The following is a 21,864-nucleotide window of genomic DNA, read 5'->3' as shown; positions in this document are numbered from 1 at the left end:
ACTAAACCAGCAGCTTCCAGACCAGCAGCGTTGGCAATCACCTTGGAACTTGTTAGACGTGCAAATTCTCAAGCTTCACCACAGACCTGGAATCAGAAACTGGGGTGGAGCCCAGCTGTCTGTGTTTTAACAAGTCTTCTATGGGGCCGGCCCAGTGGCACAATGGTTAAGCTCGTGAGCTCTGCTTCTGTGGCCCGGGGTTCACAGGTTTGGATCCCAGGCACTGACCGACGCACTGCTCATCAAGCCATGTTGGCAGCATCCCACATACAACCTGAATAGAGTGCAACCTGAGTAGCCTAATGCAGGCATTAATAATGCTTGCTTCGTTTTTTTTAAACTAGCGAGGGGACAATCTATCCTTTACATAGGCAAAGTAGCCAAATCATGTGTTTTGAGAGATGTTCAGAGGCTTCTCTGGCTTGAAATATCATCTCCAATAATTCAGTGATGGTCTGAATCTGGAGTGTTATCTAAATAAACTGTCTTGAAAATTTTTCAGGGCAAGTAATTAAAAAGAAAACTAATTGTGAGGCTGCATAGCCTTTAATATCTCCTTGAGTTTCCATTCTCATGATGTGATAGCTTTATTTCTTCTGCTATTGTGCCCTTTTAGGAACAGGATGTTCTCTCTCCTCCTTCCTTCTCCCTTTTTCCTCCTCCCTCTTATTCACCCTCTTCCACTGAAATATACCTTATGAAGATCTAGTCCAAAAGAAATGTGATTAGAAAGCACTAGCTTCAAAACCTTAGGGGGTGGGTGGTAAGATGGACCAAATATTCTCACTTTACAAAGGTAATGGGAGAATTTTGAGTGGGTTCCTTCTCTTTTTATGCTTTATTTTAGCTATTCCATCATTTTTGTCATCATTGTTATCATGACTGTCATTCTTTAATTATTATTTTGCCTGGAATAGTCAATGACATGGAGAAAAGACCATTAGAAATCATCACCATCCATCATCAGGCATCCTTTCTGATAAAAGGACCCTTGAAATAGGGATTTCTGTTCCATCTCATCTGCTTTTATTGAGCTTTTGCTGTGTTCCCTCCCATGCGACCGCTTTGAGGAAACAAGGACAACAAATGAGACAAAGCCTCAACTTTAGAGCTCACGTGCTCTAGCTGAGGACATAAGGGAAGGTGGTGGGAGGAGAATCACCACATCCCTATGAGGAGGCTGTAATAGGACATAGCATTTGAGAGCCAGGACTATATGACTTTAGAGTGCTTGGGTTCAAATCCTGACTCTGCCACTCACTAGCTAAGCAATGTCGAACAAGTTACTTGACCTCTCTTGCCTCAGTTTCTTCGTCTTTTAAATGAGGATAAGAACAGTAGTTACCTTATGGTGTTGTCTCAAGATAATCCTTAAACTAGATAATCCATAAAATACTTAAATTTATCTATATATTTTATCAATTTCTGTGTTAACCATTGTCTCTTATATCCCACACCTTCCCCCGGTATTCTTTTTTGTCCCTGACAAAATAATAATTCAATTACCTTGGATTTTGTAGCTCTGAAAATACTGCTCCCAGTTTTCCCCCAATCTTATGGTTTAGCTGTGCATAAAATTCTAGGTTGAGGATTATTTTCCTCAGCTTTGAAGATATTATCCCAATGTCTTCTGGCCTTTATGCTGTTGAGAAGTTTTCTGTCAGTAATGGTTGTTATTTTGCAAATAATGTGTCTTTTCTCACTAGTAGAATAGACGCATCTAAGGAGACTACTGATAAATATCTATATTTATTACAAGAGTTATCACTCCATATAGGATTTCCAATTCCATGGACTAGGAGGGAAGATCATGGTACACATATCCTCTCATCCTTTACAAAAGGGGCATAGCAGGGACTGAAAGCCACTGTGACTAAAAGGAAACTCCACAAGATTAACCACATGACTCTAACCTTGCTTCCAAGGGAGAACTAAGAGTCCCTTTGCAAGAATCCAATAGATTGTCCTAGGGTATGAAGGGAACTGCTGGAAGATCCTCATTTTTATATTCCCCTGAGTTATTATTTTCCTTTTCCCTCATGCTTCCCAATTCCCATAATAGAACAACCTTGTGTTTTGAGTATATGAGACAAGTATGATAAAATAGTACATTAAAAACTTTTATTTTAGCCCTTCCTGGCCAATGTTTACCCTCATGTCCAGATTACTAAAAACATGTATCTAGAAACATGGTAAAACAAAATAGATCTCTCGTTGTAGATGAAATAGCTAAAATTTTGGCCTCTTTATTGATTTTGGGTCATATATTTGGCTTGAAGAAAAACACACAACAAATAGTTCCAATTAAGAGTTACATAAACAAATTTTTCCTCCAGATCTCTAAATACTCATGGAGAACCAACTTCCACGGTACATGGCACACAGCAAACTTGAGAGTCAGTCCCACAGAAAATATTCATGTAAGCAAAGCAAGAAAGATGCTATTTGTTTCTCATTACATAAATATCAGCTGAACTTATCTAATCAAGACACTTATTTAATAAAAATTAATCTGTGACCCAAAGCACTGTCATGTTTGTTGGGTACCATCCTTATTTGAATCATACCAAAAAAGTCTAGAAATAACTCAAAATTAGAAGGTTGCCCATGTGCTAAGTCTGCCTATGGCTCTTGCTACCAAATAGTTGCCAGTCTGATTTGAATGTCTAAAAAGAATGACAAGAATTATACGGTTCTTCTTGATTTCAAGAGAACTTTCCAGAAGGTGGTGGTGGACCAAGAAATCCACCTGCCTGCTTGGTGGCTGCTCGTGAAGGGGCAAGGCCAAGAATCTTCTGGATATTCTGTGAAAAAAACAGAGTAAGAGTTGGGTTTTAATATGAGATATAGGGAAGAGTATTTTACAGCAATCTCATATGAAGAAAAGCCATACAAATTAAAATGAACAAAACAGAATGATTACTACTGTGTTATTTTTTAAAAGGCCTAAAACATTACAGAGACCATAGAGCAGTAGAATCCCTCTTGCTGTCCTCTGATGGGACATTGGTCTATTAACCAAAGAAGCTGATTTTGTACAGTGGAGAATCATAATAACAAAAACATATAAAGTACATTCAGTAGCTATTTCTTGTAGCAGGGCCTTTTCTTTGAGTATGGGTCTTCTGGCTGGACTTAGTCATTATGGAACCATCTAAAGCTGAAACTGAAATATTCAGTTTCAATGTCTTCAAAGTGGTGAGAGAACTTAGGCTCTTACAAAACAATCTGAGTCCAAAATCCCAGATTTTTAATACGTCTCCTCATCTTTTTCAATTGTCTCACATCTAATTCAATAGTTTTTTTTTTTAGAAACTTACTTTTATTAAACTAGTTTTCAGAAAACTATTTTTATAGTCAGATTTCATCAGTAACTATAAATTAAATTAAATTACATAAATACAACAACAAATAGAACTAGCATAAACATTTTAGGGATAAACACAAGCGGCTCTTGGAAGGCAATGACTCAACTGGCGGAAGCAGACAGGTGTAGGCGTACTAAAGAACAGTCATGAGGGGACAGTGTGATGTCGGGATTCATTGGCATCCTTTAAAGAGGGAAGGGAAAGGTTTATGAACGTGGAGAGGTTAAGTAAAGGTCAGTTGTTAAGATTTTGTACAGCATTTACAAGAGGGAAAACCCTTAAAGATCATCTAATTAGTCTTGCTCAATTCTTTCATTTTATATTTGAGAATTCCAATTAAAACTTGGAAAAGTATGATGGCTTGTCTGAAATTAAACAGTTAAATGGAAAGCAGAGTTAGAATTAAAACCTATGTGTTTTGATTCTTAATCTAATGGGTTGTCTTACACAGTACTTCCTACATTAAAGTTATGGTCTTCAGAACAAACTCCCCCCCCCACAGTAGGAAGATGAGCATGCATGCATTCATTCATTCAATAGTTATTGAGTACCTACTGTACCTAAGGCACTATGAAAATACTCATATTCAGGCTTCTCTGAAGTATACACTCCCCCGATCCTTCATCATTAAGAATGATGAGTGTTATAGATGTGAGTGTTCATACTTCTGAGATATACTCTGTCAGAATACAACCAAATATTTAAATATGAAGATACAACTTTAAGAACTCATTTAAATTATATTTATTTACATTTATTTATTCATTCAATGAATAATATGAGCTACAATACTATAGCTCATGCCTTACATTAAAAAGAAATCTGAAAACAAGGTAAGAAGACAAATCAATCATTAGTAGATCAGGCTACTTCTCCTTAGTAAAGCTGAAGATGTCTGTATTACTTTTATAATAAAAATAGCTCCTTTATGCTCACCTCTAAAAATCCATTGCACAAAGAAAGCAAAAAGAAGACCAAATAATATAATGTCACTGATTTCCAATTTCTTTTATATAATCAGTACATATTTACCAACCACATACAATGGTATCCAGCATTAAGCAAGGCATTATGGGAAATTGCTTTAAAGATAACATTTTAAATAATAAGACATTACAGATAGCTGCTGATAAATACATTTGTCTAGTTAACAAACACAATAACACAGTCTAGACAAAATATACAAGGGATCATTGCTCCATTATTCTGTAGAGACGAGGTCAATTAAATGAGCCCTTATCATTTTAGAGATAAAGACCCGTGTAAAAACCTCTGATGCCCTTTAAATTACAGGTTTACTGTGATTTAAAGACAACTGAAAGAAAAACAGGAAATGTTTTGAAGGGCAGACTGAAAGGGCAGACTGTTGCTAGTCTGAGTTATGAATTAAAAACAGATAAATGACTACTGAACACTAGCCACTGCTCTAGATGGGAAACAGCTCTAACAGCAACAACCACAGCAGCAACATAAATGTTAAAACGAAGGCATTTTAGTTAGCCGAGGCCGAATTTCATGGAAATTCAAGCAGCTCTATACTTTGTTCTCCTTGTCACAGGCTCCCTTTGGAAACACTAAATTAAGTTTAACAAAGTTACATCACTCAAGTATTTGTACTTTAATACAAATGCTCTGCCTTTGCTGCATGCAATCTTATCCTTTAGTGAAATTCTAAACAGTTTAAATTCCTATAGTATCACAAATAAACCTAGGTCTTATGATAGTTTTTCTTAGATAAAATTTTCCCTGCTTCTCTGTCAGTGAAGTCTTTTCCTCTAAAATACATGGAGGAACTAACTGATGGTCTCAAGATGCAAAAGACCTAGGTAAAAGACTGGAGGTCACTATTCTGTCCACAGTAGTAATAACATCGTACATTTCTATGCACTTTAAAGTTTGCAAATAGGACTAGATATCTCCTTAGTTATCCTTGCTTTAGGACTAGATATCTCCTTAGTTATCCTTGCTTTTGAGATGAGAAGGTTGAGGCAGAGAGAGGTTACAAGGCAGAATGTGAACCGACATAAGTCAAAGTACAGTTTCCCTCTATTAAACTCCCTCTCTCACAGATCTTTATCTCAGGAGTAAAAAATCTTGTAGCAGGTCTGGCTTATAAAAAGAATTACAATTACGAAGACTGTGTGTGAGTACACCATAGAAAAATACACAAGTTATATTGTTAAGTGAATAAATGTATATAAATCAAAACCCATAGAATGTACAACCCCAAGAGCGAACCCTAATGTAAATTACGGACTTTGGATGATAATGATGTGTCAAGGTAGGTCCACTGACTGTAAAAAACGTACCACTCTGGTGCAGGGTGTTGATAGTTGGGGAGGCTGTGGATATCTAGGGCATAGGGGATAGGTGGGTGATAGGAGGTAAGTGGAGGATAGGGGATATGTGGCAAAGCTCTGTACCTCCATTCAACTTTGCTGTGAACCTAAAACTGCTCTAAAAAATAAAGTAGACAAAAAGTGCTTATAAAGACTGTAAGAATATATGGAAAAATAATAGTTGTATTAATAATAGTTGTATACTCCTTTCTCATTCCCTGTCTCTAACTTTTTGAAATACTGCTAAACAGGATAATTCAAAATAAAGACAAATATTTTTGCCAGTGGTATCTCAAGTTCTAGGCATTGTTCTAAGCACTTTACATGTATGTTCTCATTTAATCCTCACAACAACTCAATGAAGCAAGTTTATTATTATTCTTATTTGCAGATAAGGAAAAGGAGATCCAACTGTCAGGCTGTAATTCAATAAATACTTGCTGAGGATCGCACCGTGTAGCAAGTACTTTTATATATATTATCTCCTTTATCGCCTTCAACAACCTCATCCATTGAACCTGACCTGACTACTTTCCAATACTCTCTTAATTCTCCTCCAATTTTCCAGTCCTAATTAATTAGCAAGATTTAGTTTATTGTGCTTCATAGATACTGTGTTTTTTTACAAAAGACCCTCCACCAGCAAAAAGACTAGGACTCACTGAAGGCTCAGGTGACGGTTAGCATTTTTTAGCAATAACTCATTTTTTAATTAAGGTGTGCACATTGTATTTTTAGACATAATGCCATTGCACACTTAATAGACTTACAGTATAGTGCAAATGTAACTTTTATATGCACTGGGAAACCAAAAAATTCATGTGACTTGCTTTAAGGCAATATTTACTTTATTGCAGTGGTCTGGAACTGAACCCACAATATCTCCAAGGTATGCCTGTGTGTATTTTGCTAAAAGACAGGAGTTTTAATATATTATAAAGATGATATGGAAGAACACAATATAAATGCAAAATATAGTAAGATGTGTAAGGTTTTGGAAAAATATAAAACACTGATTTTAAATTTCTGTTCAGTCCTGTCTAATAGGGTAAAAACTGAAGAGTGTATGTCAGAAGGGAAAAACAAAGGAAAACCATTTTCCCGTAATCATGCCTTCTATTGGCAGGAAACCCAGAAAAATACCACTACAGGATTTGCGTTCCTTCCTCTTTGTGAAGGTTAAGAACCGGTGATCAAGAAAAGGAAGTTGTTGGTTGCTAACTAGATATTTTGGGAAGACCCAGGTCACTGGTAATAAATACATTCTACTAAATTTTATTTCTTAGTCATTTAGCTGAAATAACTCAGCCATGGCAATCCTCAGTTCACTCTGTTAGTTTCTCTGGCATCTGGCAGCCAGCCCTTGCTTCCAATTGATTACAACTTCTCATCAAGTTCTCAAAACATAATCTTTACTGTATCCATAAAGCTGTGTACAAAATCCAATCGCCTCAAATGGCCCCATCCAGGAGCCCCAGAGTTTTCACATTATATCTCAACAGGCTGTTTGGCAGAATGACGTAGATATTAAATATTTACTGAAAAAAAAAAAACGATAGTGCAATACTGGTGTAGCTGAAATATGACTGGATTAGCAGTCAGAAGACTTGAGTTCCAGTACAAGTAGGCAAAAGAACAACAGGCAATGTTTCACTTTGCCAAATCTCACTTTCCTTACACTTAAAAGGGGGCTGATTAGATCATTTTCAGACCTTTAAGCCAAAGAATCCTTTCTTTAAACAAAATCTCATGTAAAAACCCAATATAGAAAACAGATAAAATAGAGTTGGGGTCCTGAAGTCCCCTGCTGGCCCCTTCAAGTTTCCCCACCAAACGCCTTCAAGGGGCCACAGTGTCCTGTGGCTCTAACATTTTAGAATGTGTCTAGGTTGTAACAAATTATATTGCAGACTTCAACACATATCTCCAAAGTGGAAATCAAGGATGAGCATATCAAATCTACACCAGAGTAATGTCATTTTTTTCTGCCCTAGGTTGTCCAAAGGCCTCTTTTGTAATGAAGGTGTATTTTTGGGGGGGGGGGGAGGAGGGAAATGTCAGGGGATCAAGAGACAATCTCAATATCTCTGTCTCTGTCTCAACCACCTTTCCAAAGAAAATTTCCCTAGATCTCTTGTTTAGCCCCTTATCTGACTATTAGTCAAGGAGAATGTTCTGAATTTTAGTTTAGCGTAGGAAGACAAAAAGTCTTATTTTATTTTTTAAATCTCATAATGGATCATAGGACCCATTTGGCACTGTGTGGCATATCTAAAACTCAGAATAAAACTGTAGTCTTATGGGTTTTAAGAACCAAAGAACAAGGTTTAGGGCAATCAAAGCAGCTGAAAATTGAGGGAAAGATTCCTGGAAAAAAATAGAGAGCTAACAGAAGGGGATTTCAAAATTCTACATCTAAACTCTGCCCAAATTTCTGGCTGATTCAAACTATACTTCAAGCAGCCCAGCTAAGACTAAAATAACAAGATTTCAAGTGCTGTGCACTATAAAGGAACAGAGTTTAGAGTTGAGGCCCAAGTTAATTGCCTGCTTAGACCAAAAAAATCAATATTCTTCCAAAGAATAACAGAACCCAGAGTCTCTACAGCTTATCATTAACAATGTCCAAGATACAATCCAAAATTACTAGACATACCAAGACCAGGAAAATATGACCCTTGTTTAAGAAAACAGGCAAAAGATAGAGTCCATCCTTGAGATAATCCAAATGTTGGAAGTAGTCGACAAGGAAGGTTTTTAAAGCAGCTAAATAAGTATGTCTAAGGACATAAAAGAAAATGTGTTTATAATAAACAAACAAAGGAAATCTCAGCAGGAAAAAAAGGATAGCCAAAAAAAAAAAAAAAAAAGAACCAAATGGTAATTCTGAAACTAAAAAATATTATATCAAAATTTAAAAATCATTGGATGGGCTTAAGCTTAACTCAGATTAGAGACAACAGAGGAGTTGGTGAACTTGATGACAGATTGACAGAAATTATCCTCTCTAAAGCACAGAGAGAAAAAGATTTTAAAAAATCGAACAGAGCCTCAGGGTCCTACTGGACAATACTGAAAAGACTAATGTATAAGTAAGTGAAATCACAAAAGAGAAAGAGAGGAAGAACGAGGAAAAAAACAAAGTTTGAAGAAATAATTGCTGAGGGCTGACCTGGTGATGTAGTGGTTAAGTTTGGGCACTCTGCTTCAGTGGCCCAGGGTTCATGGGTTTGGATCCCAGCATGAACCTACACACCACTCATCAAGCCATGCTGTGGCAGCATCCCACATACAAAGTAGAGGAAGATGGGCACATATGTTAGCTCAGGGCCACTCTTCCTCACCAATAGAAAAAAATTGCTGGGGCCGGCTCCGTGGCCAAGTGGTTAAGTTCATGCACTCCGCTGCGGTGGCCCAGGGTTTGGATCGTGGGCGCGGACATGGCACCACTTGTCAGGCCACATTGAGGCGGCGTCCTACATCCCACAACTAGAAGGACCTGCAACTAAGATATACAACTATGTACGGGGGGGGTTGGGGAGATAAAGCAGGAAAAAAAAAAAAAAGATTGGCAACAGTTGTTAGCCCAACTGCGAATCTTTGAAAAAAAAAAAGAAAAAGAAAAAAATTGCTGAAATTTCCCAGATTTAATGAAAACCACAAAGTCTAGCAGGATAATTTTTTTTTAAAATTCCCTAGCCACATCATAGTCAAATTGCTGAAAATGAAATTTAAAAGAGAAAATCTAAAAGAGGCTAGAGAAAAGTGACACATTATCTACAGGGATACAAAGAGATGGAGAACTTCTCATCAGAAACAACGGAGGCTAGAGATAGTGGAAAGGCATTTTAAAATGATAAAAGGATTAAAACAAACAAAAACAGCCAACCCATAATTCTGTACCCAGTGAAAATATCTTTTAAGAATAAAGACAAGTAAAGATGTTTTCAGATAAAGATTAAAGAGAGTATGTCACCAGCAGACTTGCGTGAAGAAACACACAAGAAAAGAAAAAGAAAAAGAAATCACTTAATGCTGTACTGCGCGGTACCCACCTTAAGCAGTGACATGCTTCATCTCCTGTTACATCCCATCGACAACTCTGGACCCAGTGCTCTCTAGATTCACTATACACTTTCAGGCCTCTATGTTTTCAAGCCTCCAAGTTTCCTATGCCAAGAACACTCTAATAAGATTGGAAAACCCTACTCATTCTTCAAGATACAACTCAAATGCCCTCTCGTATAAATCTTAGTTTCATAGAACCCATCCCTGTAGCCATTATGCTTCCAAAGCATGTTTTTTTTCCCTCCTATAGCATTTTGTACATGCACACAGATACACACAAAGAGAATCAATCATATTCTACCGATTCTTACGGGTTTGTCTTTCCAAGTAGACTGTGCGTTCCCCAAGGGCAGAGATCATCACTTTTACCCTTATATTCTCAGCATCAGAGATGAATTCTGGGCATACTAAAAGGATTTGAATCAATCTTCAGCAATGACAGGGATTATTCTAACTAAAGTCTTGAATTTATGCACTGAAACAATTCACAAAGGGAATAGATTAAGATGATGCCTCAATAATCTGTTCTTCTCAATTAGTAGTTAGCTGTCATTTTCTGAACCACAAGCACTCTCTTAACTGATCTGAAATTAAATACTACAATACCTTGCTTGTGGATACCCTGATTGTAGATGAGCTATACTGACATTAATGAATTAGGTTCTAAACCTTAAATAAAGTGACATAAATTAATGATGAGGCGCAGGAGATGGCAGGTATCTAATTCTTTTATCATTCTGATGACTTTAAGATATACTGACATGACATAATTAGAAGCTATTTTGATACATATACAAGGCATATCAAAATACTTTGCCCTCAGAAAGCTGAAAGTGTGAGAGAAAATAAAATTTACCTATTTTTATCACTGTCCTGAGCACATATACCTGTTGAAGGAGACAATGACAAATTCTCACTGATACTTTTTCAGACTTTGGTCATACATACATGAAGTTATATATTAAGATGTAGGTGATGAAAGAAAAAAAGATAAGAAACTCTGTCTTCCACTTTTCCTCAGAATCACTAATCGATTTGCTGTCAAAGAAAGGAAAATTCTGTTCATAGCTTTTACACGCATATAAATTTCTAAGAATAGACCATTTTTCACTTAGCTTTAGAGCACTTTATATAGAGGAGACTATCATTTACTCAATCTACCGACTCATAATAATAATAAGAAAAAAAAGAAAAAACCTTAATTTTAGGAGTTAAAGAAATTTCCTTTTATTCTTGAATTCCATCACTACTGGACTAGCTTAATGCCTCCGATGGAAGCTGGCAGATCTGCCATTTCCGTTGCTACAAATTCATACAAAGGAAACAGTTGTGATGTGAAGGTCAAGGCAGCTAATCATTTATCACTAAACATTAAGGAAGTAAACAAAAGGAGAAAGATAAAAATAAGAAAAGGTAATTAGATTTATTTTCAGTTGATATGACATATCATCATGTGCTAATCTGTAAAAAGAAACTTTGTTCTATCTTGGGTTGGGAAACGAATATTAATTTTAAAAAATACTCCAAAGAGGCAGGGTTAACAGATTTTTTAAAAAGTGTCACCTGAAGAACAACTGCTAACATTCTATATTATTGTCATCTGATTATCATAAGATGGTGAGGTTGTACACTAACCCCCATTTCACCTTTGTGAAAACTGAGACTCAGAGGTTATATGATTTTCCCAAGGACACTAATCCAGTAAGTGGCAACAAGATTCAAACGTCAATGTTTTACCTCCTAATACTATATTTGCTCAATCTTACTATGCCTTCCTTCTCTATCCCCAACATTTAAAGTTTCTGAAGGAGGAATGTCTTAAAATCTATAATATGATCAGTATAGTACTATTTCTGCTTTTCCTTGAAAGCTCTTAGTCAACAGTGAATCAAATAATCAATAACATCCTAGAATGGAAAAAAAATGTGTAACAGTTGAAAACCAGACTCACAAATACTTATGCGAATTAGTAATATGTCATAAAACTGCCTTAGTTTACATTTAATTCTTGTTTGATATGCTTCTACTCTGAATGATCAGTACAATAGAAATAATTTTAAATGTACTTCTACACCTTCATATTTGATAACGAGTTTTTTAAAGTGAAGCTAAAGGTGGGAAATTTTAACCTTTTTATTTCAAAAGAAACAAGTTTCATGAGGGCAAGGACCATTAGATGTCAGTTTTGTTTAGAACTGTATATAAACCCACAGCACAGAGCCTGATACATATACTTGCTCAATTTTGTTGAATGAAGAAATGAATGAACAAATGAGTCTATCAAGGAATTATTAATAATGTGATAATCAGTTCTCTTAAGGATGGGGAAACAAATGGCTGGAACGGATACCCTTAACTCAATCTAATATTAAATCTCCATCATAATAAGGGGGTTATCATTATCATGAAAGGACTAGAGCTAGTTGGTTTAATTACACCATCACTCACATTTAGTAAAAGAAATGGATTATGGTAAATACTATAGAAATGTTTTTATTAACACTCACATATGTACATGTAGTCATAATCTTTCACAAATAAAAGACTGTAAAAACATAAACTCAGGAAACCAGGTGGTAAAATACCTAACCACTGCAGCAATTAACTGGTGAGACTTTAAAGACATCAATAACAGAAATGTTTCTCTTTCTCCTAGACGCTATATTCTAGTTTACTATATGAAGACTTCCCCAATAAAACAAACAAGGCCACCCTCACTGCTAGAGGTAAACTGCATAAAATGTACATTCCTTTTATACATCTAGTGTAAACAGTAACCCCCCAGTGAATGAAATAATGATTTTTAGTCACTGAAACAAAAATATAAGAAATTACTTGGATCCTTTAAAAAATGATCTCAAGCTGGTAGTGAATTGAAGCCTCAAGGTTAACAGTATTGGGTAAAGCGGTGCAGTTGTTGTGGAAAATGGTATGGTGATTCCTCAAAAAATTAAGCACAGAATTACCATATGATCCAGCAATTCTACTTCTGGGTATATAATCCAAAAAAGTGAAAACAGGAACTCGAACAGATATTTATACACTCATGTTCACAGCAGCATTATTCACAATAGCCAAAACGTGAAGGCAACCCAAGTGTCCATCAATGGATGAATGTATAAAAGAATGTGGCATATACATATGTTGAAATATTATTCGGTCTTAAAAAAGGAAGGAAATTCAGACACATGCTACAACCTGGATGAACCTTGAAGACATTATGCTAAGTAAAACGGGTCAGTCACAGAAGAACAAATATTATATGATTCTTCTTATATGAGGTCAAATTCACAAACATGAATAGTCAAATTCATAGATACAGAAAGTAGAATGGTTGTCAGGGACTAAGGGGAGGGGAAAATAGAGAGTTAGTATTTAATGGGTACAGATGTTCAGTTTGGGAATATAAAAAAGTTCTAGAGATGGACAGTGGTGATAGATGCACAACAATGTGAATGTACTTAATGTCGCAGAACTGTACTGTTAAAAATAGTTAAAATAGTAAATTCTATGTTATGTCTATTTTACTATAATAATAATTAAAAAAAAGATTAACAGCACTGGAATTACTGAATATAGGAAACCAGAAAGTAGCCTTTGGATATAAGAGAGGATTGACTTGAGAGCACCTCAGGAGAATTCCTGCTACAATGGGCAGTCACACTGACAAGTTTAAACCTTTGAGACTGTCTAGGTACAACATATATGTTTTGACCCACTCCTCCATATTCTTTTACGCTAGGGCTTCAGATCACACTGCTTAGCCCATACTACAACACCAGCACATGCCAAAACACCTGATTATCTAAACAAGGCGTAAAGAAAGGAGAAGTCGCACCCTATGAAACCTTTGTCACTGGGATCTGAACAGACTTGCAAATTTCAAAGATGAATTTAGGTAGGCACTCCAGAGAAAATAGTAATACTAGGTTTCTGACAGGGTTTCATCATATTCAAACACACACCAGACTCAAGAATAATCATTCAGCTCACTGCATTCTTTCAACTCTCTCGAAAGAATGGCTTCTTAGTCTTTGAAAATATTGGTAGGCAACCTGTGATCTCAAATGAATCCATGTTTTCTCTGAAAAAATGACATAATAGTTGGCAAAGTACAGGAAGGCAAAAAATGAGTAAATAAGGTACACAGTAATAAACTCCAAGTGAACTGACCTGTGATTAAAATATAAAGAATGAAACCACAAAAGTACTAGAAGAAAGCAAGGATGAATCTCTTCATAATTTAGGAGTGGAGAAGATACTTCTCATCATAATTCAAAATCCAAAAACCATAAAAGGCTGCTAAATTTGAGGGGAAAAGAATCCCCAGTAAATAAATAAAATTTTGCACAGCAAAAACCATTGTAAGTAAATCTGAAACACAAATGACAAGTTGGAAAAATTATTTGAAACTTATAGCCCACAAAGAGGGCTAATCTCCCTACATAAGGGCTAAAAAATAAGAAAAAGACTAACAACCCAATAGAAAAATAGGCAAAAGCGTACACAATCTCTCATTTACCAACAAAAGAAAAAGATATATAAATAGCTCTTAGACAAATAGAGATGCCCAATCTAAATGCAAATCAAAATCTTACTTATCAGATTGATAAACATTCAAAAGACTGACAATTTCTACTGGTGAGGCTGGGAGAAACATGCACTTTCATACATTGCTCTTAGGAGCAAAAAATGGTATAACCCTGGAGTGAAGTCAGCATCACAGTGGAGTGAGCTCTTCCCTTAGACTCTCCTCCCTAAGATACAACATAAAAGATGCTCATAAACCAACAGAGGACATTCACACAACACAAGAGACGTCTGAGAGATCCACACAGCGGAGGGTGTGGAGGTGCTGGACCCCCCAGGAGGCAGGGAAGGAGGTAAGGGTATCTCCCCTCCCTCCCCAAATGGCAGTGATCCAGGGCATGGGACCACATGCAGCTCTGAGCAGCCCTCTGCAGGGATGCCTTCGCTCTCAGAGTTGCCTCCCAGTCCATGGGAAAGCTCTACACCAAGGAGGCTAAGAAATCATGGGAGAGTATTCACCAAGCCAAACAGCCCAGGAGGGCAGACAGTGAGGGCAGAGTAGGAGCACCCGTGGGATTGTACACACGAAAGAAAGAACCCCCCCCATCACCACGTGGTGCACCAGCTCAGTTGGTCAGACACAGCAAAGGACCCCTGACAGAGTGCCTGCGCATACGTGTGTAAAGCAGTGGCTGCCAACAGGCAAAAGGAGATGGGCCCTGTCAACACTGCTTCCCAAGAACAGGCACAGCTGCCAGTGATTGTGGTGGGCTCAGAATACACAGCTCCTGACCCACTGCCAGTGGCAGCAGATGGAATCTGCAAGCAGATACTACCACTGCACGATGGCACAATTCCACCCAATCAAATAGTATGAAGAGGTATATTAACACTCCAGATCAGAAGGAAAATGACAAGCACTCAGATATCAATCCTGAAGTCATACAATTTTACAATATAAATGACAGAGAATTCAAAATAGCTTTCATAAAACGTTACAAAAAACTCAGAAAGACAGTTCAATGAAATCAGGCATAAAATTAATGAACAGAGCATATTCTTCACAAAAGAGCTTGAAACTACAAAAAAAATCAGAAATGTTGGAGATTAAAAACACAATGAATGAGGTGAAGAAAAATCTGGAGTCCTTAAATAGAGCTGATTTATGGAGGATAGAATCCGCAATTTAGATGACAGAAATATAGAAATGCTTCAGGTGGAGGAGGAAAGAGAAGACTAAAAAGAAATGAAGAAATTCTCCTAGAAATATCCTATTCAATTAGGAAATGCAACATAAGGATTATAGGTATTGCAAGAGGGAGGAGAGAAGGGGAAAGGAGCAAAGAGCTTGTTCAAAGAAATAATAGATGAGAACTGCTAAAAGAACTCATTACTACGTCAATGTAAAATAAAACCTTCTCCGAGGCATATATTAGTAAAACTGGCAAAAGTCAATGAGAAAGAAAAGATATTAAGGGCAGCAAGGCAGAAGAAAATAACCTACAAAGGAACTCCTATTGGGCTGTCAGCAGATTTCTCAGCAGAGAGTTTACAGGCTAGAAGAGTGTGGAATGATAGATTTAAAATTCTAGGGTCTGGCCCCGTAGCCAAGTGGTTAAGTTCACGCTCTCCGCTGCAGGCGGCCCAGTGTTTCATTGGTTTGAATCCTGGGTGCAGACACGGCACTGCTCATCAAACCTCACTGAGGCAGCGTCCCACATGCCACAACTAGAAGTACCCACAACGAAGAATATACAACTATGTACTGGGGGGCTTTAGGGAGAAAAAGGAAAAAAATACAATCTTTAAAAATAAAAAATAAATAAAATTCTAAAAGATAAACACTTTCAGCCAAGAATACTCTATCCAGCAAAAATATCCTTCAGATATGATGGAGAAATAAAAACTTTCCCAGATAAACAAAAGCTGAGGGAGTTCATTGACACAAAACACCTCCCACAGGAAATGATCAAGGTCCTTATACCTGAAAAAAAAGAAAGCGTTTACAAAGCCTTGAGCAAGGAGATAAATAGGCAGACAAAATCAGAAAACTGCAGTTCTCTATCAGAACAGGTTAGCAAACACATACTTATGACATTAAAGATAAAAGGAAGAAAAACATCAAAAATAACTATAATCACTTCATTTTAACAACAAACTCACAACACAAAATGGAATAAGTTGTAACAACAACTCAGACGGATAAGAGGAAAGGGATGGAACCCGCCAACTAAGGAAATGAGTTCATCAGAAAATAGACTACCTCATCTATGAGATCTTTTATACAAAGCTCATGATAACGACTAAACAAAAAACTGGAACAGAGACACAAATGTTAAACAATGAGAAAACCATCATAGAGAACCACCAAACTGAATTGGCAGTTGGGGAAACACACAGGATGAGAAAGAAGGGAAATACAGAACAACTGGAAAACAAGTGATAAAATGGCAGTAGTAAACCCTCATATATCAATAATCACTCTAAATGTAAATGGATTGTTCAATCAAAAGACACAGAATGGCTGGATGAATTAAAAAACAAGACCCAAAAATATGCCACCTCCACGAAACATATCTCAGCTCTAAAGACAAACACAGGCTCAGAGTGAAGGGATGGAAGATGATACTCCAAGCTAATGGCAAACAAAAGAAAGTAGGCGTTGCCATACTTATATCACAAAAAGTAGACTTCAAGACAAAAAAAGCAATGAGAGACAAAGAGGGGCAGTATATAATGACAAAGGGGACACTCCACCAACGGGACATAACTCTTATAAACATATATGCACCTAACACAGGAGCACCAAAGTACACAAAGCAACTATTAATAGGCCTAAAAGGAGATATTAACAGCAACATAATAACAGTAGGAGATCTCAACACCCCATTTACATGAACGGATAGATCATCCAGAGGAAAGTCAACAAGGAAATAGTGAAATTAAGAGAAAAGCTAGACCAGATAGATGTAATAGAAATATATAGAACACTCCATGCAAAAACAGTAAAACACACCTTCTTCTCACATGCACATGGAACATTCTCAAAGACAGACCATATGTTGGGAAATAACACAAGCCTCAATAAATTTACAAAGACTGAAATCACCTCAAGGATCTTTTCCAACCATAATGCTATGGAACTAGAAATTAACTACAAGAGGGGCTGGCCCAGTGGTGCAGCAGTTAAGTTCGCACGTTCTGCTTTGGTGGCCTGGGGTTGGCAGGTTTGGATCCCAGGTGCGTACCTACCCCCTGCTTATCAAGCCATGCCATGGCAGGCATCCCACATATAAAGTAGAGGAAGATGGGCATGCATGTTAGCTCAGGGCTGATCTTCCTCAAAAAAAAAAAAAAAAAAAAGAAACAAAGAAATTAACTACAAGAAGAAAGCTAGGAAAGTGACAAATATGTGAAGACTAAACAACATGCTCCTGAACAACCAATGGACCACTGAAGAAATTAAAAAAGAAATCTGACTAAAAAAGAAAGACAAATGAAGATGAAAACACACCGTATCAACTCATATGGGATGCAGCAAAAGTGGTCCTGAGAGGGAAATTCATAACAATACAGGCTCACCTTAACAAATGAGAAAAATCTCAAATAAGCAATCTCAAACTACACCAAACAGAAATAGAAAGAGAAGAACAAACAAAGCCCAAAGTCAGCAGAAGGAGGGAAATAATAAAAATTAGAACAGAAATAAATGAAATTGAAAGAAAAAGAAAAGACAGTAGAAAGGACCAATGAAACTAAGAGCTGGTTCTTCTAGAAGATAAACAAAATTGACAAACCCTTAGCCAGACTCACTGAGAAAAAAAGAAAAGACTCAAATAAATAAAATGAGAAATGAAAGAGGAGAAATTACAATGGATACCAAAGAAACACAAAGGATTATAAGAGAACACTATGAAAAACTATATGCCAAGAAATTGGACAATCTAGAAGAAAAGAAATGGACAAATTCTTAGACTCATACAACCTCCCACAACTAAATCAAGAAGAAATAGAGAATCTGAATAGACCAGTCACAAGCAAGGAGATTGAAAACAGTAATCAAAAACCAACCAAAAAATAAAAGTCCAGGACCAGACGGCTTCTCTGGAGAATTCTGCCAAACACTCAAAGATTTAATACCCATTCTTCTCAACCTATTCCAAAAAATTGAAGAAGACAGAACACTTTCTAACACATTCTATGAGGCCAACATCACTGATTCCAAGGCTAGACAAGGACAACACAAAGAAGGAAAATTACAGGCCAATATCGCTGTTGAACATAGTGACATATTTGTTGTTCAACAAAATACTGGAACTGAATACAGCAATACATTAAAAGGATTATACACCATGAGAAAGTGGGACTTATACCAGGGATGCAGGGATGGTTCAAGATCTGCAAATCTATCAATGTGATACACCACATTAACAAAATGAGGAACAAAAACCACATGATCATCTCAAAAGATGCAGAGAAAGCATATGACAAGATCCTACATCCATTTATGATAAAAACTCTGAATAAAATGGGTATAGAAGGAAGGTACATCAACATAATAAAGGCCATATATGACAAACCCACTGCCAACATCATACCCAATGGAAAAAAACTGAAAGCCATCCATCTGAGAACTGGAACAAGACAAAGGTGCCCACTCTCACCACTCTTACTCAACATAGTCCTGGAAGTTTTGGCCAGAGCAATTAGGCAAGAAAAAGAAATGAAAGGTATCCAAATTGGCAATGAAGAAATGAAGCTCTCATTATTTGCAGATGACATGATTTTATATACAGAAAACCCTAGAGAATCCATCAGAAAACTATTAGAAATAATCAACAACTACAGCAAAGTTGCAGGGTACAAAATCAACTTACGAAACTCAGTTGCATTTCTATACTCTAATAACAAACTAACAAAAAGAGAACTCAAGAATACAATCCAGGGGTCCGGCCTGGTGGCGCAGCGGTTAAGTGTACACGTTCTGCTTCGGCAGCCCGGGGTTTGCTAGTTCAGATCCCAGGAGCAGACATGGCACCACCTGGCACACCATGCTGTGGTAGGCAGCCCACATATAAAGTAGAGGAAGATGGGCATGGATGTTAGCTCAGGGCCAGTCTTCCTCAGCAAAAAGAGGAGGATTGGCGGCAGTTGTTAGCTCAGGGCTAGTCTTCCTCAAAAAAAAAAAAAAAGAATACAATCCAACTTACAATCTCAACACAAAGAATAAAATATCTAGGAATAAACCTAAGTAAGGAGGTGAAAGACCTATACAATGAAAACTATAAGACATTGTTGAAAGAAATTGATGATGACATAAAGAAATGGAATGATATTCCATGCACATGGATTGGAAGAATAAACATAGTTAAAATGTCCAAACTACCTAAACCAACCCACAGATTCAATGCAATCCCAATCAGAATCCCAATGACATTCTTCATGGGAATAGAACAAAGAATCCTAAAATTCATGTGGGGCCAAAAAAGACCCAAAATAGCTAAAGCAATCCTGAGAAAAAAGAACAAAGCTGGAGGCATCACAATCCCTGACTTCAAAATATACTGCAAAGCTATAGTAATCAAAACAGCATGCTACTGGTACAAAAACAGACATACAGATCAATGGAACAGAATTGAAAGCCCAGAAATAAAACCACACATCTACAGACAGCTAATCTTCAACAAAGGAGCTAAGAACATACAATGCAGAAAGGAAAAACCTCTTTAATAAATGGTGTTGGGAAAACCGGACAGCCACATGCAAAAGAATGAAAGTAGACCATTATCTTTTGCCATACACAAAGATGAACTCAAAACGGATTAAAGACTTGAAGCTAAGACACGAAACTGCAAAACTCCTAGAAGAAAATATAGGCAAGCTACTCTTTGACATCAGTCTTAGAAGGATCTTTTTGAATATTAAGTCTAGCTGGGCAAGTGAAACAAAAGGAAAAAATAAACAAATGGGACTTGAGCAGAGTAAAGAGATTCTGCAATGTGAACAAAACCAGCAACAGAATATTAAGACAACCCACTAACTTGGAGAAAAGATTTCCAAATCATATATCCAACAAGGGGTTAGTCTCCAAAATATATAAAGAACTCATACAACTTAACAAGAAAAAGCAAACAACCTGATCACAAAGTGGGCAGAAGATATGAATGGACATTTTTCCAAAGAAAATATACAGATGGCCAATAGGCACAGGAAAACATGCTTGACATCACTAATCATTAGGGAAATGAAAATCAAAACTGTAATGAGATATCACCTTATACCTGTTAGAATGGCTATACCTACCAAGACGAAAAACAATAAATGTTGGAGAGGTTGTGGAGGAAAGGGAACCCTCATACACTGCTGGTGGGAATGCAAACTGGTACAGCCACTATGGAAAACAGTATGGATATTTCTCAAAAAATTAAAAATAGAAATACCATACGACCCAGCTATTCCACTATTGGGTATTTATTCAAAGAACTTGAAATTAACAATTCAAAAAAGACTTATGCACCCCTATGTTCATTGCAGCATTATTCACAACAGCCAAGATGTGGAAGCAACCCAAGTGCCCACCGACTGATGAACGGATAAAGAAGAGATGGTTTATATATACAATGGAATACTACTCAGACATAAAAAAAGACAAAACTGTCCCATTCACAACAACACGGATGGATCTTGAGGGTATTAGGTTAAGTGAAATATGCCAGACAGAGAAAGACAAACACTATATGATTTCACTCATATGTGGAAGATAAAAAAAACACATGGACAAAGACAACAGATTAGTGGTTACCAGAGGGGAAAGGAGCTGGGGGTAGGCATAAGGGGTAAAGGGGCATATATATATGGTGACTGACCAATAATAATGTACAACTGAAACTTAATGTTATAAACTATTATGACTTCAATAAAAAATGATATAACCCCAATTTGCCAAGTTTATAAGTTTATATTTCAGTCTATCATCTACCACTTGTGTAACATATAGCTTTCAGGTGCATAGTATATACTAATACAAAGGTACTTTAAAGTATACAAAGACAAGGCCCGGTGGAGCAGTGGTTAAGTTCCCACGTTCCACTTTGGTGGTCCAGGGTTCGCCGGTTCGGATCCCAGGTGCAGACATGGCACCGCTTGGCAAGCCATGCTGTGATAGGCATCCTACATATAAAGTAGAGGAAGATAGGCACGGATGTTAGCTCAGGGCCAGTCTTCCTCAGCAAAGAGAGGAGGATTGGCAACAGATGTTAGCTCAGGGCTAATCTTCCTCTAAAAAAAAAAAAGATACGGCTGGCTTTATGGCATACTGGTTAAGTTTACAACCCTTAGCTCTCACTCTTTTTTACTGTGAATGTCTGATTATCATGTTGGTCAAATGTAAATCCTATAACCCAGATTTTATCTCAGTTGTGAATAACTTAAAATCACCAAATTATTACGCCTATTTGTTTTCCTTAAGTGCCACAAAGGCACAGATGTGTAATAAAGAAGAAATGATACTTGGAAAATCAAACTCACTCTTTACTTTAGTACCTTTAGATAGCTGTAAT

At 36.9% G+C, this 21,864-nt stretch overlaps 1 protein-coding gene across 1 annotated transcript in view; it reads right to left on the bottom strand.

Moving 5' to 3' along the window:
* Positions 1-2,226: 2,226 nt before the first annotated feature.
* TMCO1 (transmembrane and coiled-coil domains 1) overlaps positions 2,227-21,864 on the bottom strand; it is a 61,475-nt gene continuing 41,837 nt past the window's right edge. The window contains exon 7 of the mRNA XM_014841153.3: positions 2,227-2,804. Within this exon, the coding sequence (XP_014696639.1) occupies positions 2,706-2,804 (99 nt within the window). The 3' untranslated portion in view covers positions 2,227-2,705. The remainder of the gene's footprint in view (positions 2,805-21,864) is intronic.

The sequence above is a fragment of the Equus asinus genome, chromosome 25, assembly GCF_041296235.1.
Source record: "Equus asinus isolate D_3611 breed Donkey chromosome 25, EquAss-T2T_v2, whole genome shotgun sequence".
Lineage (NCBI taxonomy): Eukaryota > Metazoa > Chordata > Mammalia > Perissodactyla > Equidae > Equus > Equus asinus.
This window is presented reverse-complemented; position numbering and strand designations above follow the sequence as displayed.